This window comes from Lissotriton helveticus, chromosome 3_1 (genome assembly GCF_964261635.1).
Source record: "Lissotriton helveticus chromosome 3_1, aLisHel1.1, whole genome shotgun sequence".
In the NCBI taxonomy this organism is placed as follows: Eukaryota; Metazoa; Chordata; class Amphibia; order Caudata; family Salamandridae; genus Lissotriton; species Lissotriton helveticus.
This window is the reverse complement of record NC_136061.1, coordinates 1,798,872,631-1,798,889,339: the sequence shown is the minus strand read 5'-3', so window position 1 is coordinate 1,798,889,339 and position 16,709 is coordinate 1,798,872,631. Positions and strand designations below refer to the sequence as shown.

Genomic DNA, 16,709 nt, shown 5'->3' with positions numbered 1-16,709 from the left:
GAAGAGAGCGCGGAGTTAGATTTCAAAGACTGCTTTTAATGTCATAGTCAAGTCACCACTAGAGTCTTGCTGTGCATGTGTCGGAGTCCACCAAGAGTACCTTCCTGGTGAGATGTACTCATTGCGCCACCAGCGAGTGAAACCGGTCCTCAACTGCTGCCACCTTTTCATTTTTTTCCTCCAATCAGCCACCCTTGTTGATATGTAAGAAGCCACGCAAGTGGCATCTGATTGGTTTGGAGAGGTTTTTAGAAGAAAAGAAAATTACTCACCTGTCTGTGACGCCATTAAAATCAGTTGGGGACAGTTAGACTGGTCACCGTTGAGACTGCACTCTAAGGAGTGAGAGAGACTGACAAACGAGTGAGATTATTCCAAGGTGTGAGGTTAACACAAAACCAGGGAGGTTGTGTGTTAATAAGTGAGCTTAAATTTAGTGAGTGAGGCAGTGCTCTAAGGTGCTAGACTCGCTGATAATGAGGACTAGCACTTGAATGTAGCTTGGGGAATGCACATTCCCACTGACTTCACCCCTTCATCTACACCACCTGCTGAACTGCACCCTTGAGTAATTATGACCCGTTAAAAGGTTCTGTGTATATCAGTCTGAATAAGTCTCATACAAATGGCAAGTATCAGAGACAGCTCTTGTCCGGACTCTAGGTGCACAACAAATTTGGTGTGTTTCATCTTTCTTTATTTGATGTTTATACAAAGCTGTGTCTTTGTGAGGTGTCAATCCTGAATATCGACACCGCAATATCGGTGGCCCAAAATATCAAGGACAAAATATCGAAAATAAAATATTGACAGGTAAGTAAGTCTAGATTTTCTATACCTAACTCCACATATATGTACGTTGAATATATATATATATATATATATTCACTGAAAAAACCATAGGTTTTAGGCCTTATATAGTTAGGAATTAGCATTTTAAAAAACATTGAAATTCACTGAAAAAGCATAGGTTTCAGGCCTTATATAGTTAGGAATTAACATATAAAAAACCATTGAAATTGCTCCTATATAGTTAGTTGGACTAACTATATTTGGCGCACCCGCAATCCACTGCTGATGATGTCACATATTACATCATTCATGACATGGTCAGTGACATCACTGATGACATCACTGATGACATCTTAAATGACGGTATCTTTTTTCCCTAAACAGACAATCTCCAGAGAGAGCTGTGCCCCCGCCAAGATCCAGAACCGATTCTGCTTCGGCCAGTGCAGCTCCTTCTACGTCCCGGGCACTCTGACGGGCGCGTCCCGGCCGTGCTCCGGCTGCGCCCCCAGCCGTATCCGCACAATCACCGTCCCCCTGCATTGCGAGAATGAGGTGCTGGTGCGGGAGGAGGTGGTGACACTGGTTGAAGAGTGCCAGTGTGAGGCCCAGGGAGAGACGGATGCCCTGCGCCACCTGAGCGCCCTGAGCCTCCACTGGGTGACCCAGCAACCACCGGGGCATCGGAAGTTGGAACCGTGCTCCCAAAGACGCGTTTGACACCTTTTAACCCTTTGTGACATTTTAGTATTTACTGTCTCTTCCTCTGAAACCCTCTGAATACCCGCCGTTTTGTAATATGTTTTAAGTTATGTTTGTCCCACTGACATTGCTCTCCAGTGTGCGTCCCCGCAGCGACCAGCTCATTCTTTCCAAAAAGGGTTATTTAGTTATTCTTCAGACCTGACCGATCGCACCAGCTCTGGCCAGCATCACCCGGTCTCCCCCTCGACACGGGAGACCGCACATCGAAGGCTTCCCCCAGACAGGGGGAAGCGGAAACCACGTCCATCTTGAGGCGGCTCGGGCCGCGGCGGTGATCTCGGGGGGCAAAACGAGGGATGACCACCCTCGATATTAAAATAAAAACATTAAAATAAAAGAGAGAATCCCCCCAAGGCCCCCCCCCCAAATTTTTTTGCCGAAAAATCGGGGGGTGCACGCACGGTGCGCGCTTACAGATATATAATTTTTTTCTCTTTTAATTTTCTCAGGAACTACTGGAGGGATTTACACTATTTAACCAAAAGCGTGGTCTGCGTACCAGACACTACCATTTTGACAAGTTTGGTGTAATTCCGTTCAGCGGTTCAAGCTGTAGCCGTGTCTAAAGGTCCTATGGAAATTAACATGGGGAAAACACGTTTTGGGACCCCCCTTTTTTCTCAGCCCCCACTTGACGAATCCCCCCAAAACTTTCAGGGAAGGAGAGGAGCGGAGCGGGCCATCTTCTTTGACAAATTTGAGAAGATTCATCAACCAGCGCCAAAGTTATTCCCAATAGAATGTTGGGGATTTCCTATGGAAACTAGGTCCTAACTATATATACCTACTGGCTATATGGTGTGTAGATGCAAAGTTAGTAATTGTACATCTACATTTCCTTATATTTACAACTTTACGAAATTCTGTCCCTCGGTATTCTGTCCTCAATATTCTGATATGACAATATTCTGGGAGTTGATATTCAGCAGTACAGCCTCTTCGTGAAACTCTCCACTCACATTAGAAGCCACTTTAACCACATATGATTATCTGGGGACTGGGTAATAGCTTCTTGAACTGGCCACACTACCAGAGAAAACCTTCCGCTCTCAACACCAATATTGTCACGTGAACACCTCACTTAGGACTCATACTCTGCAACAGTGACTGACATTTCATCTCTACAATATTACTTGTGAATGGCCTGCTCTCTTTTATTCATCCACTTTTGCTGCCGGTGATCACGGTGTCCTTTTATTTGCTTCCTGTATCCAGCATGTTTAAGGGTCCACATTTCTTCATATACAAGTTAGAAAAGGCTACAAAAAGGAAGTGAGAGAAAGACAGAGCAATGCTTAGAATGATCCACTTACCCGTTTGATATTAAGGGCACTCCGGGTTCAGAGGGGCTGCTGCTGGGAGATGCAACGCACTTGTCTGCTCTCAACGAAAACACGTCTGCATCCGAGAATGTAGTGGAGATGCCAATGTAGAGCGGGGTTCCCACCGTCAGTTCCTTGCTCTCTGTGTACGGATCAGTAAAGGCATTGGACATGTAGGCAGCCATGGTGACGGTGATGGGTCCCGAGCCATTCACTGATGGGAGAGTCACTGTGCTGCATGTACCAAAAAAACATCACGGTAAGTACATTATTATTAACATTGTTAATTAACACGTGGCTACCCTGAGGCATCCCAGCGCTGACGGCAAAACAGGAGTAGGGAGGTGACTACTAAATAATGCTCTGGAAAAGGCAAGTTTTAGGACACTTCTGGAAGGTGAGGTGAGATGTCTCTAAGCGCAGATTCAGGGGAAGGGAGTACATGAGAGTAATTGCACACATCAGAAATATATTTACACTTCATTTGAAACCTTAATGGATGTAAGCTCAGAATGTTACATCTCCATCCAGGAGATTGAGGATAACCTACAGGAGCCTAGTATGTACACATACTGTGGAAGTGATGCAGGTGGCACCTTAGAGAACCGGAGCGGTTGGTAAAGACATGCTGGCATTAATTATAACTGATGGGAAGAGGAGTCACACATCTGAGGAATAAAGGGACTGCGTCCTGCTAAATAGAATTCATCAAACGGAGCCTGACACTATGTTGCTTCTTGACGTTGAACCAACATTGAACAGTCTAAAATATCACAGTTTGTCAGCATATTGTGTAAACAAGCCTTCATAACAAAAGTTGCTTAAAGTAGCATTACACTCAGGACTTTTTTTGTATTCATGTTGGTGTATTAGTGCCACTAGGAACAAACAATTGCCTTGTTACTGCAAGAAGCGTGCAAGAATTGATTCTACACATTTAAAAAAACGTTTCCTTGTAGTGGAAGTCGGTCTAACGATGGAAAACCAAATATGTTTCAGGAAAAAAAATTACTAAACAAAAAGCTCTGCTGTGGCATCTTGATCTTTCAGGACAAGAACCGGCTGTGTATGTCGATCATTCTCCTCAAACACACACAAGTGTAGAGACAGCCTGCAACCTGTATCTTCAAATGTAAAATTAAAAAAATGCACACAAAAGCACCGATGCCAATGGTTTTAACACTGCTAGTGTGCAAAGATTAAAATCTATGAAACACTAAAATAAAGCGGCTTACTGGCTTTCTGTATTTTTCACGCAACATTTTGCTTTGGCGTCATAAGGATGGTAATTAATTTACTGGTCTAATAGCGTTCAGATGTGTGCTCTTTGATCGCTAGTGTCTTCCTGTGAAGGTCAATGCATCTTTTGCATAGTAGGAGTACATTTACAGCCTGATTCATCATTCTCCCGTTTTGCGAGCCCCTAATAGCGATTCATAACGAATCGCTATTAAGGACTTGCAAAACGCGATTCATGTAGAAATTGCATAAAGAAATGCGATTCCTACACATTCCTTATTTGCGATTAGCAAATTGCTAATCGCAAATAAGGAATAACTCCCCATTCATTCCTATGGGCCAAAAGGCCCATAGGAATGAATGGGGAGTATTCCTTATTTGCGATTAGCAATTTGCTAATCGCAAATTAGATAGCGATTTAAAGGGTGCCAGGGGTGTCCAACGGACACCCTGTAGCACCCCTTAAATGCAAATTGAAACAGGTGTTGCGCACACACATGTCCAAAGGACATGTGTGTGTGCAACATGCAACTTAGAAAAATGCTTTTAAAAGCATTTTTCTAAGTTGTCGCTATTTACCACGACGTTTGACCTCGCGGTAAATAGCGGGCCGAAATTGGAATTCGCAATTTTTAAATGGATGATGAATTGCATTTAAGGAATCTCAAATAGAGATTCCTTAAATGTAATTCCTCGCAAAATAGCGAAATCGCTATTACCGATTTTTGCATTTGGGATGATGAATCCCAAATGCAAAAATAGCGCTCGCAAAGGGCCAGATTCTCAGAATCTGGCCCTTTGCGAGCCGATTTCGGCTTGATGAATCAGGCTGTTAGTGCTTGCCAATAGAGCCTGGTTGAAAGAACTGGAGCTTGATGCAATGGCGTTGCACTGCTCACCAGTGTGCTCACCAGTGTGAGCTCTTCTCAGGGGTGTAGCTTACTCAACAATGTTAGGGTGTGTGAGGCTGAAATTTACCAGCAAGAAATGAGGTGCACCCACTTGAAATCGTCAGGGCACGCTGGCGCCGGTGAGGAATTTAGCAGTAAATCTATTCTGCTTAATTGGTTGCATAGTCGATTTAAAATATCTTACGGGGTTAGGGCACCTGAGGCAGAGATCTTTGTGTGCCCCATAAATCCCAGTGAACAATAATGGTATGATAACTTTGGAGGGTACCGCATTTGCTGGAGAGACCTGCGTTTTCTCTTGTCCCAGCTTTGAGTCAAAGTAGTGTAGCGGGTTAATGTATCTTATGCAAAGCACATCATCTAACATGCAGATGACAGGTTTTTATTTTATGTAATTAGGTAAGCGAGTTACTGTTTTTAACACGGAGATCCTTGTGTTACTCGCAGTTCATAAACTGCAATCCTTCTAATGTAGCACAGTGAGCTAGATGGGTCGCCTACACCTTGTAACTCTCACGTCTTATGTAACACATTTTGTATATTGATTTACACATTTATAGGATTTGTTGTTAATGTATTTTATGCACGTGTGATGTAAGGCGCTCTGACATTGTGCGTTTGGATGAGTAGCGCTATAAAAGAAAAAACAAAATAATAGTATTTAAATTGTTATTTGTGTAAAGAATGGAACAGACCACCACATCTGACCTTCTTACAGTGTATGCCTATATCTCATATTCATGGATCGAACAACGTAAAAAACATGCCTCTCAAGTATTTGTGAAGTGATAACAAGCTGTGTGCCTTTGTTTCATTTCTTTTGCATTTGCATGTAGGTGTGAGGCTCAGACAGCTCCCAGTCAGAATAGTGGAAAGAAAGGAAGCCTGATGGCCACAGCTGGAGTCGAAATATGAAAGCTCTATCGCCACCTGCACATTGCTGCTTGAAACAAACGCACACAACCTGCAGGGGCTGCTGAATGTGCCCCGGTGTCTGAATGTTACACAAAGACAAGTTCAACATATTTCAGTGGGGCCCACTTCTTGCAGGGCAGACGGTGTTCACCCTGTATAAATAGTGGGTGGAAGCTGTGTACCACAACTTTTGCCCGGTAGCCAACGTGAAGAACAATCTCATTGTGTGAGGAGGGGGTGAGACCTTGAAGGGGGTGGGTCCTCATGCCGAAGAGTACCTACGAGGCACTTTTGAACCCCACCCCGCCTCCAAGACCCCTCCTCCCACAAAAAAAGCTTACTAAGGCTGCTGCCAATGCCCTGGGGTGTTTTCACACCCCTTAATGGACGTTGGCAGTTCAAAGCCTCGGAAAAAGAGCTGGAAAAACACTATCTACAGTGGTTTTCAGCTCGCTTTCAGTGCCACCGTGTGATATCAGCTCCTCATTGTGAGACCGAGTGATGGGAGCCAATAAGGTGTGTCACACAGAGGCACCGTGTGAGTTGGCAGATATGTGTCTGTGTTAAGTTTGAGGCAGATGGATTTCATCTAGGTGACAAATTTGGTCATGCACGAGTTGAAGTTGTTCCTGGTATGATATGTGTTTTGTCCAAGAGAGACATTATGAGTTGAGTATTGTCGGTATGGGTGAGTATGTCGATGTTGTCTGTGCGGATGATGCCATCCGGTGGCGTCATGTAGATGTTTAAAAGGGTTGGGCTAAGTGAGGAACCCTGCGGGACTGTACAAATGAGTTTATGGGCATCTGAAGAGTAAAGTCATATGTTGACTGTGTCCTTCGGGGAAGAAAGGTGTATACCTTTTGCACAGTAGGCCCTTAAATGACTGCCTCAAGAAGTCATCTGATCATGATGAGATGGCAGACTGTCAAAAGCAGTAGTGGGGTCGAGTTGTATGAATGCGGTGGTTTCTTCTTTGTCACAGACCATTCAATTTCATCTATTGTTGCTATGAGGGTCGTCTCTGTACTGTGGTTAGGTCTAAAACTGATTCTGTGGCTTCAAGGAGCTGGTGGTTGGTGATGTGGTTGGAGAGTAGTTAATTGACAGCTTTCTCTAGGATCTTGACAGGGTATGGAAGAAGGGAGATTGGTTGGTAGCTCGTGAATTTGGCTGGGTCTGATGAGGGCTTTTTCTTTTGCATTGATAGCTGCATGCTTCCAGACGTCTGAGAATGTGGCTGATGGAGGTACTGAGCGTAGGGGTGAGAATGTTGATGATGAAGTAGAGCCTTTGCTGAAGGTGTAATATAGGAAAGGGTAATACGAAGCTACAAAATGGATGGCCTTCAGGAGGGCTATGGTTTCCTCTTTGGTGATGGGGTTCCATTTCTCAGGATGTCACTTTTTTCTGATACTGGACGATTTATTGAAAGGGTGATGGTGTCTGATGTAGGCCAAAGCTGATGTTGGTGGCTGTGATTTTGTTGCAGAATAAATCTGAGAGGTCATTGCACAGTTTTTGTGTTGGGGTGATATTGCTGGTGGTTGCTGCTGCTGTGGTTGGTGAAGTTCTCGATAACAAAATATGTCTTTACTATTGGTGCGCTGTTGCTGATGCTCTCAGCTGGAGACTTCCTTTTGGTTTGACGGATTTGCGGATGGTAGTGTCTCTTGGCAGATTTAAATGTTTTCTTGTCTGATTCTTCCTGGATCACTCTCCATCTCTCTTTCAGATGTTTGCAGGGCTGTTTGGTTATTCTGAGTTCTTTTTTCATGAGGTGCCAGGGTGCTGGAGCAGATGGGGATCCAGTTATTGATGTTGCTTCATAGGTGGCCTGGGATTCTGGTTGGTTTATGTGCAGAGTGGAGGCCCGGTCTCCCTCTGACAGGTTATTCCAGTATTGGTGGTCATGGCAATTTGTGAAGGTTCTTCTGTGGTGGGGGATGTTGACTGAGAAGCTGACAATGGCATGTTCAGTCCAGGTGGCGGAAGCAGGCGTGTTAATAGTGATGCAATTGAATGAGGTGAAAACTGGGCACCAGATGTGTCTGACGGCATGGGTAGGGGCAATTAGGTGTTGGGTGAGTGCGAGGTTTCTGAGGCATTTGATGAGTGCAGCTGAGTTGGGGTTTGTCTGATTTACTAGGTGAAAGTTAAGGTCTCCTAAGAGATATAGGCACTGGAGTCCATAGGGCAACAAAGGCATTGAAGTTGCTGGTGAAGTTGGCTTGAGGTCCCGGGGAATGGTAGATCAAGGTTCTGCTTAGAGTGAAATTAACTGTGGCTTTTAGTTTGAAGTTGAGGTGTTCCATGTAGTTGGTGTTAGTTTCTGAGTTAGTGCTGTATCTTATGGTATCCTTTTAAATTATAGCTATTATTCCTCCAGGTCTGTATTGGCAGTCCAGTCAATGATCTTGTAGATGGCAGGGATAGCTTAAGCTGTGTCTAGTTTTGATGTTGTGGTCATTCATGTTAAAGTGAAAAAAGGTGTCCGGGGCATCATCACCCAGTAGGACCCAAATCTCTGAGGCATTATTGCTGATAGAGTGGGTATTAAGGAGCATGTATGATAGTGAGGACTTTAGTGCGGGTGAGTGTGGTTTCTCAGCGGGTGTTGGGTGCTGTTGGTGGGGTTGCAGGGGGTAATGGACTAGTGGGTGTTGTGGTGAAGGTGAAGCAGAGTGCAGGTGAAGGATCCTTTCATGTGTGTGGAGAGGGGAGGCTAGGGCTGAGGGCATGGAGGGCTCCTGCTTCTCATATATTATTCTTTTATATATCGTTTTTATGGGTGCCTTTGTGTCCTACTGGAGCACCCATATCATGGGCATCATTGGAAGGGTACTGGCGAGCCCCAACACCCCAGTGAGACATGACACGATCCCCAGCCAGCATCCATAGTGGGTTCCGACGAGAGTCAGCAATGACTTTTTACATTTAGTGCTCTGGGGCACTCATTGCATGGGTATCACTAGAGCAAAAGACCCAAGGCAATCCAAGGCCCCGGCCAGCTCCCCAGCCAACACCCATCCTGGGAGTGGTGGGAGCCAAGTTCATTTCTATGCTCCCACCCTGCAATGCTACCCTGAGCAATTGCCAGTAGTTAGGCCTATTGCAAGCATCCTTCCATCACCTTTTGTGTGTTTGATGTACCATCCTAAGTGGCCATGAGCATGCCCAGAAGTAAGTACCTTGCTACCTTGCTAACTGTATCACTGGAACAGAGCTACTCCTGACTGAAGAGTCCCAGTCAGGATGTAACCAGTCTTGGGTTGCTTGGTTTCCCATTCAGAGATGAACTGACATGGCAGTTTGGGCTGGACTACTCCCACTGGAACAGGGTCAAGATTAATTTGCATAAGGCTGGTTCTAATCTGAGGTGCATGGGGTGCAACATAATGTATGGTTAGAATGCTACTCTGAGCGATTGCCAGTGTTTAAACCTATTGCAAGCACCCTTCCATCAGCTTCTGTGTGTTTGATCTCCCGCCCCGGTGGGACAGCTTATTTCTGTTCTGTTGCCATGGCGATTGTGGGCAGGGAAAACTTGCATTTTCTGTCGCACTCACCCGGGAAAGGAACACCAGTCTCCTGGTTAATGGAGTTCCCAGGACTTTGCACAAATCGGGCCACGGGGGAGAAAGTTCCAAGGGCTGATGTATGACTCGGGATGGGGAGGCACGAGTTCCTCTCACCAAAAATTTCAAACTCGGGCCCGGGGACTGGAGTCCCAGAGTCTCTATGAGGATCTGGAAGGGAGGCTGCAATACCCCATCTCCTAAAAAATGATTTGCCCTGGGGGATGGGGCCTCCATGGCCTCTCTGAGGGTTGGGGAGGGGGACTACAGGCCCCTTCCCCTAAAATTACAACTTTGCTCTGGGAGATGGGTTCCCTTCAGCCTTCTTAAGGCTCAGGGAGGGGGAGTACACACCTCCTCCCCATTACATATACGGAGCTGACTTCTTGGTCCCTGGTCCCCCCATTAGGGCTTATTTTAAAAAGAGAGGGGCCAGACTTTTTATTTTAAACTGGACCATGAATGCACAGATACTCTGCAGATCCTTGGTCCCTTTACAAAAAAGAAATACTTTTTGGCTCTGTGGAAGGTCCTTCATGAATAGTAACCAGGCCTACCCCAAATATGTGTTTTAAAATAAATTACATTCCGGATAGGGGACTGAGTCCCCGAGTCCCAAAGGGACTGCTGCCACATCTTTGTTTCTGTAGTGGTAGCCAATCAGATCCTTTGCGGCATAATATATGCATAAATTCAAAACCTTAATTTCTCAACAACTACTGAACAGATTTACAAGGTATCACAAAAAGCGTGCTTTGAGTAAAGATCTAGCTTTCTGCCAATTTTTTTGTAATTCCGTTTAACCATTTTTGCAATATTGCTGTTAAATTTTCCTACAGGATATTGAACGAAAAAAACACATTTCAAGGAAGGAGCTGAGGTGGATGGATTGTTCTGGAAAGTTTTGTGAAAGTTCATGAAATGGTGCCAAAGTGTATTAGCAAACCAACAAATCCATTTCCTATGGAAACATGGCCCTTACTAGAACAATATTTTGTCACTTAGAATTGACCTGCTGAAAGTATGAACTATTCTGAAGTGTATAATGTGCGAATACGCTGAACACAATATTACATCGGAACATGTTTGAAACCTGTAGCTCTTGTTGGTCTATCTAGGGCTTTATTGGGCTTCCAAAAACAATGGTGACTTTGAAGATGCATATTTCAAAAACTTGAATAAATAAGCCTTCCTGTCAGTTTTCCCAGACTTCCAATGTTGAATTTTTGTACTCCTTTAGGATTACTACCGCAGGTGGAGAAGACAAAGTGTAGAAGTAGAATAGGGCACAATTTCAGATAATGGTGAGTCTCTTTTATCCTCAGCCTGAATGTAAACCTTGTGTTGGACGGCTTTAAGTGTGTGAATTCAGGGTTCATTCAGATTTGGAAAAAGTGCAAAACTAAGCAGTGAATAATCAATTCCTATATGAGGCCTGACTCGCTGACATCTGATATGCTGCTTTCTCGCACCCATTTGACGTGCCAAAAATTAAGAAGAGGCTCCTATAAGCAGAAGGTTGCCTTAGTCATATTGAGAACAACAACTTCTTTTAAAACATTCCCAAGATTCAACCTGACCCACTGTGTTCAAAACGTGTCCCCCATACTACTGACAGAAACAAATTAAACACTTGGAGAAAGTGGTCACTTTATAGCCTATGACAAATGTAACTTCATTACTTTAATCAGATAAAGGTATAAGGCACTTGCACGCTCCATTTAAATGATCGTTGAGAAAAGTGTTTCGGATTGTCGGATCTAAAGGCACGAATGCCATGCAATTTCCCCAGCAAGCAGGAAACCCTGACTTGAAACATTTACACCAGTTTAATTCTATTCATTTCTACTCTACACTTCCCAATATAGGTAATCATGTTCATTTAATACCATGCTTTAAATCCTACATTGAACCTATGTCATAACTCTCCCACCAGAGTAATCATCTAACTTGGGCAAACATTATTCTAATAGAACAATGTAGAGTTTTTATAGTAAAATCAGGCATCTGGACCCTCTGCATAACGATGGTTAATCTTCAAAATTGTAATTTCCAAAGCTAAAACAGGTAGCTGGTCAACCTGAGTATCCATCTCAGTGGATACATAGGTGGAAAGACCACCCATCCTTCATCAATGGGATTTAAGGTAGAGACCTCAGATCCGGTAGAGCTTATGGTCCCCAACAGGGTGGGCTCGTCAAGACCTGTTAATTGCAAACACATTATATTACATGTCCATCCCAATCCACGCCAGTCTCTTTGTTGCCGCTATGTTACATGAGACTTGGGCGCTGAAGGCCAAACGCCAAGTGCTTCAGCATGATATTATCATTAGGAGCACTGATGGATACCGGTCCAGGAAAAGTGCATCCATGGCCCTTGGCGAGTCTCCTCTTATCCTAGTACCCTAGAATCTGTCCGTGCTCATAGGATCAATACAAGCTCGGACGATCCTTTTTGCCAATTACATTTTTATTTTTGAAACAGTAGTTACCGCTGACGTCTAGGAGTTTATTTAATGGCTGAAATATATATAACATCAAGGCAACTTAAGACATGAGAGATCTGATTTTATGCATTCTATGGGTGTTACATTTCATGTGAGGAGAAGGCTCAGTTGTGGTTTACTGAATAGTCATAGCCCAGGAAGCTGGAAGCAAATACACCCAACTCCTTTAAAATAGTGTCAACCAGCTGTGGCCTAGCCCACGTGACTTTCATTGTTCCGTGACGAAAGTGTACACATAAAAAGTAAACTTTACAGCCATGATATAAACCAACATATTATAAACAGCATGCTCCTGCCAAAGAAACGATCTTGATACCCCCTCTCCCCACCACCGTTTAGAATATCATGGATACCCTGGTAGCTATATTTAGGTAAACATAAGGTGACCGTACCGTTATTTCCCTAAGAGATACGTACATGTGTTGAGATGCATGACATCACAACACATGTGATTAAGCATTTCCAAACAATAATGATCAAATGGATCAAAGGTCATCACATCAATCATGCAATGACCGTACACTGATATAGAGATCCCTCCTTCAAAATCAGGAATCTCTGTATTAGAACCAGTAACCACAAGAGAAAGACTCTGTGGCTATAAAGTGAATGGCCTGGTGAACCAATGAGATGAAAATGACTTACATTTTAGATGTTTCAGAAAGGGCGAATGACCCATTCTTGCAAAGATTAAGTTCAGTGATGACCCTTATAGTCATCTAGCACAGATTTCAAAGTAGGTGTAAGTGCTGAAACGTTTTCTACTATGGGAGGTCTCCATATAGTGGAAGGTTTTATAACTGCGAATGGTTTTATAACTGTGGCTTACTGATTCAACACTCTCCAAATAATTGGCAAATAACTGAAACTTCCTATTGATTGCTGCTATTGATCCTGCTAAAGACTGCAGTATAGGCACCTGCTCTTTAAGTTTGCTTGGTGGCTAAGTTAGCTCATCGTGTATACTGGAGATAGTCTGCATAATTGTACAAACGGTGGTGCAGGCGGAGAGGCTGTCAGCTTACTATCAGCTAAAGAAGTCAACCCCATGTGAATCCATGTAAAAAGTGTCCAAAATCTATTTCTAGATGGCCTTGAAGGAAGATAACTTAAAAGCAACAAAATCTTCAACACTAGAGAAAAATTACGATCTACCCACCTTAACATGACAAGCATCTATGCCATGATAAGCAGCATGTGTTAGGCCAAAAGGAAAAATCGAGAAGGATGGCTGTGTCCCATTAGGGCAATTACTAGAGCGGGGAGGATTAGTATAGGGCCAATGGAGCACTCTATGTCTGGTAAACAATCCTAAAGTTAGCAAGAGGTACACAGGTGGCTGAGACTGTTCTGTGTTCACTGCTCAACCATTGAACAATCGCCTATTAGTAATTCGTACAGAACCTAGGACCAGATGTATCAAAGGGTTTTACACATTCTGTGTCTATGGGAAAATGTGTTCATACATATGGCCCCTAATCCATAGATTTTTCGCAAGTTGCTAAAAACTCAACTTAACCTGATATGAGTAGTCCACCTCTCTCCTATTAGCAACAGTACACCCTTCCTGGTAATTGTGTACTTTATAAATTCAAAATCAATCAATCTTTTGATACTGCTGCGGCAAAGGTTGGGTGGTCTTTAAGGAGCAATGCAGGATGTAGCTGAGTGGCCTTGGTTCTTATTTACCACAGTGGAAGACAAACGCAGAGAACTAATAGGGAAATCAAAATGTGTTAATAAGTCGCCTGTTTGCGAATGATTGTGAACAGCAGTTTTTATTGTTCAGTAGTAGAAAAGATGCCTACCATTGGAAACTCGAGGTGCGAGTTTGCTTTTAGAACTGGAACTCCTCATTATACTTTAAATCACAAAGGGCACAATGAGTCTCATATTAAAATAACACTTTTGGACCTGATTTACAGAGAGGTAAACGTACACTTTTTTTTAATACATTTATGATTTTTTTGCTGTTCACAAAAGTATTTTATGAGTAGGATCTTTATGAATGTGTACTCTTCTGACATAAAAAGATAGAACTGTCCTATCTTTTTTGTATGTAGACTCCACCATCGTAACAATACTACTCGAAAAATACCTTCAAACCTACACTAACGTGTAAGTTTCTCTTTGTGAATAACGCCAATAAACTGCACTCCAGATCTCGACCACCCCGCCAAATCCCCAAGTTGCTGTGTCTGTTTGTCATGGTTTGTCTACCTATGTGACACTGTGTAGGCCTTAGTGCCACCCCACGTAAACAAACAACTGAAGGGGAGCTAGTGGAAAGGAGGCACTCCCAAAGCTGATCCAGGACAAAAAGTACTCTAGACTGCTGCTTTCTCCCCCACCACAAGAGTGATAATTAAAGTGCATTGTGCAGTAGTTTAAAAATATAGCAGCAGCGCCCCAGGAACAGCTCTCAATTTTTGCATCTGTTCCAGGCAGCTCGACTACTCGCCGCTGCTTCCATACTGTTTCTAATGAATGCGCTTGTAAAACACAAACTAAAAACCCAAGGGCATATGTACAAGCCCCCATCACTACCACAATGTCACTTTTACCAATGTTGTTGTGGCGATAGGGGGTGCTTATGTACAAGGCAGCGTTAAGCCACTTAACATGGCTTTACGCTGCCTTGTACATAAGACCCCCTTTACTCTATAGTTAGCGTGAAAGGACTGGGCAGTGGGTGTTCCATCGCAACAACCATTCATTTTGACGCTGCCCTCTATGTACAAGGATGGTGTACATAGGAGGCAGCGCCAAAATTAGGACAAGGTAAACCCTGGTCTTAAGTTGGCGAAACAAGGAGAAATGCATTATTTATCCTCGTTTTTGCTATTTCCATGTGCGCTGCCTTGTGTAGCAGACATGGAAAAAGCAAAATACCATGATTTGTTTATGTACAGGAAGGTGTCCCTTCCTGTACATAAACAAACGTTAAATGCTATTTTGTCAATTTCATTTGTGCAGAATGAAGCAGCACATATGAAAGTGACAAAATGTCATTTTAGGATTGTTTATGTGAAGGAAGGGGCACCTTCCTACTCATAGACAATCCTACCCTGCACGCAGATACCCTTGCACTATGGTGCAAGGGTGCCTGCTTTGGTGCTGAGTTGTTAAACTTAGCGCAATCTCAGGGGGAAATGCAAGGCTGCACCACATTCTTGTAAATATGGTGCAGCCCTGCGTTTCAGAAGTGGCGGAGAGAGACGTTAAGCCAGGCAGGCTAACGCTTCTCTCCGCCACTTCATTATACATATGGCCCCCAATGTTACTTATGACATGAAATCTTAATGTTCTTAAGAAAATCATTGTGAGCTACATTAAAATTATCATCAACTTTATTACATTCTTCTGTCCATTGTCAAATGTCTCTCATAGACTTTAATACAGTAGTGTTTACCTAGGGCGACCACCAGCTGGTTTGGGTGAAATCTTTCCATACTAGATTAGGTGTATAGTAAAAAACAAACTTTTACTCCAATATGACAGATACTTATCAAACCAATATCCGTTGGTTCTCCTAAAAGTGGCAGCACCTGGAGAAATAGTTATACCTAATTCTTCCTTCTTTCTGCCTTCATCTCAGCGTCCAGATGTACATCTATCTATTAGGAAAATCCTGTACCAAAGGTCTGACTGCAAACACTGTCTTCCCCATCCCCACAGTCATTTTTCTAAATTCCCTTGCATTTGAGTTCATTGGCTTAGCGAGGTATCTTTCCAGTTATGTACTCTTGAAAATAAGCCCGTCCTGCAAGGTCATCCCAAAACTTTGTTTCCTTTTTACGGAACCCTATTTATGTTGGCTGTAGAACTCTGTTTACTTTATCTCTGCTAACCAGTGGTAAAATGATGTGCCCTTCCTTTCAAACCTCCTAAAGTTGATATCCCCCTGATTGGCACATTTAAATTACTTATACATATCTGGTATATGGTGAAACATATACCTAGGGACTGTAATTTAATGCTACTGGTGGGCTTCAGCACTCATTGTGTCACCCACCACAGCAGCACAAGAACACATCTCCAGGCCTGTCACTGCATTTAAACTGCCATTCCAACATGACAAAACAAACCTTCTGCATGAACTAATCCTTCCTTTTTAAGAGCTATAAATCACTCCTCAGGTAGGCCTTAAATGCTCAGAGGGAGTTTGCATGGCATTTAAATAGAAGGGCATGTGTATTTAACAGTAGCGGATGGCATCTACTGAATGTAGGGGGGTCGGCAAACAAAATAAAAGAAAAATGAAAAGCACTTACCGGATCCTGACGGCGACATCCTCCCACCTCTGACTTTGTCTGCTGGGACTGCAGTGCGGGTCCTAGGAAACGTACTTGACCAATCCAGGCCTGCTCACGTGCTGTTAACCATTATGTGAGCAGTGCCCTGATTGGTGGAAGTTGCCTCTCTCGGCACTCCAGTGACCAGTGGATGCCTGAACTTGCTCTCAACCTAGCTCTCTTAACACAGCTGGGTTGAGAGGTTTAAAGTGCGCATGTTTAGCTGGCCTTCTCAAGACAGCCAACCAAAGACACATGTGCCTTTAAAAAAAGGGGAAAGGCAGCCCTAAGCCCACCCCGCTCACTCAGCAGGCCACGCCCCGTTGTGACGCTCAGTTCAGAATGGGAAGATAAAAAATCAAATGGTAATCAATTACCATTTT

At 43.6% G+C, this 16,709-nt stretch overlaps 1 protein-coding gene across 1 annotated transcript in view; it reads right to left on the bottom strand.

Moving 5' to 3' along the window:
* Positions 1-16,709, bottom strand: part of LOC144823826 (uromodulin-like) — a 242,182-nt gene that overhangs the window by 25,723 nt on the left and 199,750 nt on the right. Inside the window, exon 7 of the mRNA XM_078682687.1 lies at positions 2,871-3,113. Coding sequence (XP_078538813.1) covers positions 2,871-3,113 — 243 coding nt within the window. The remainder of the gene's footprint in view (positions 1-2,870; positions 3,114-16,709) is intronic.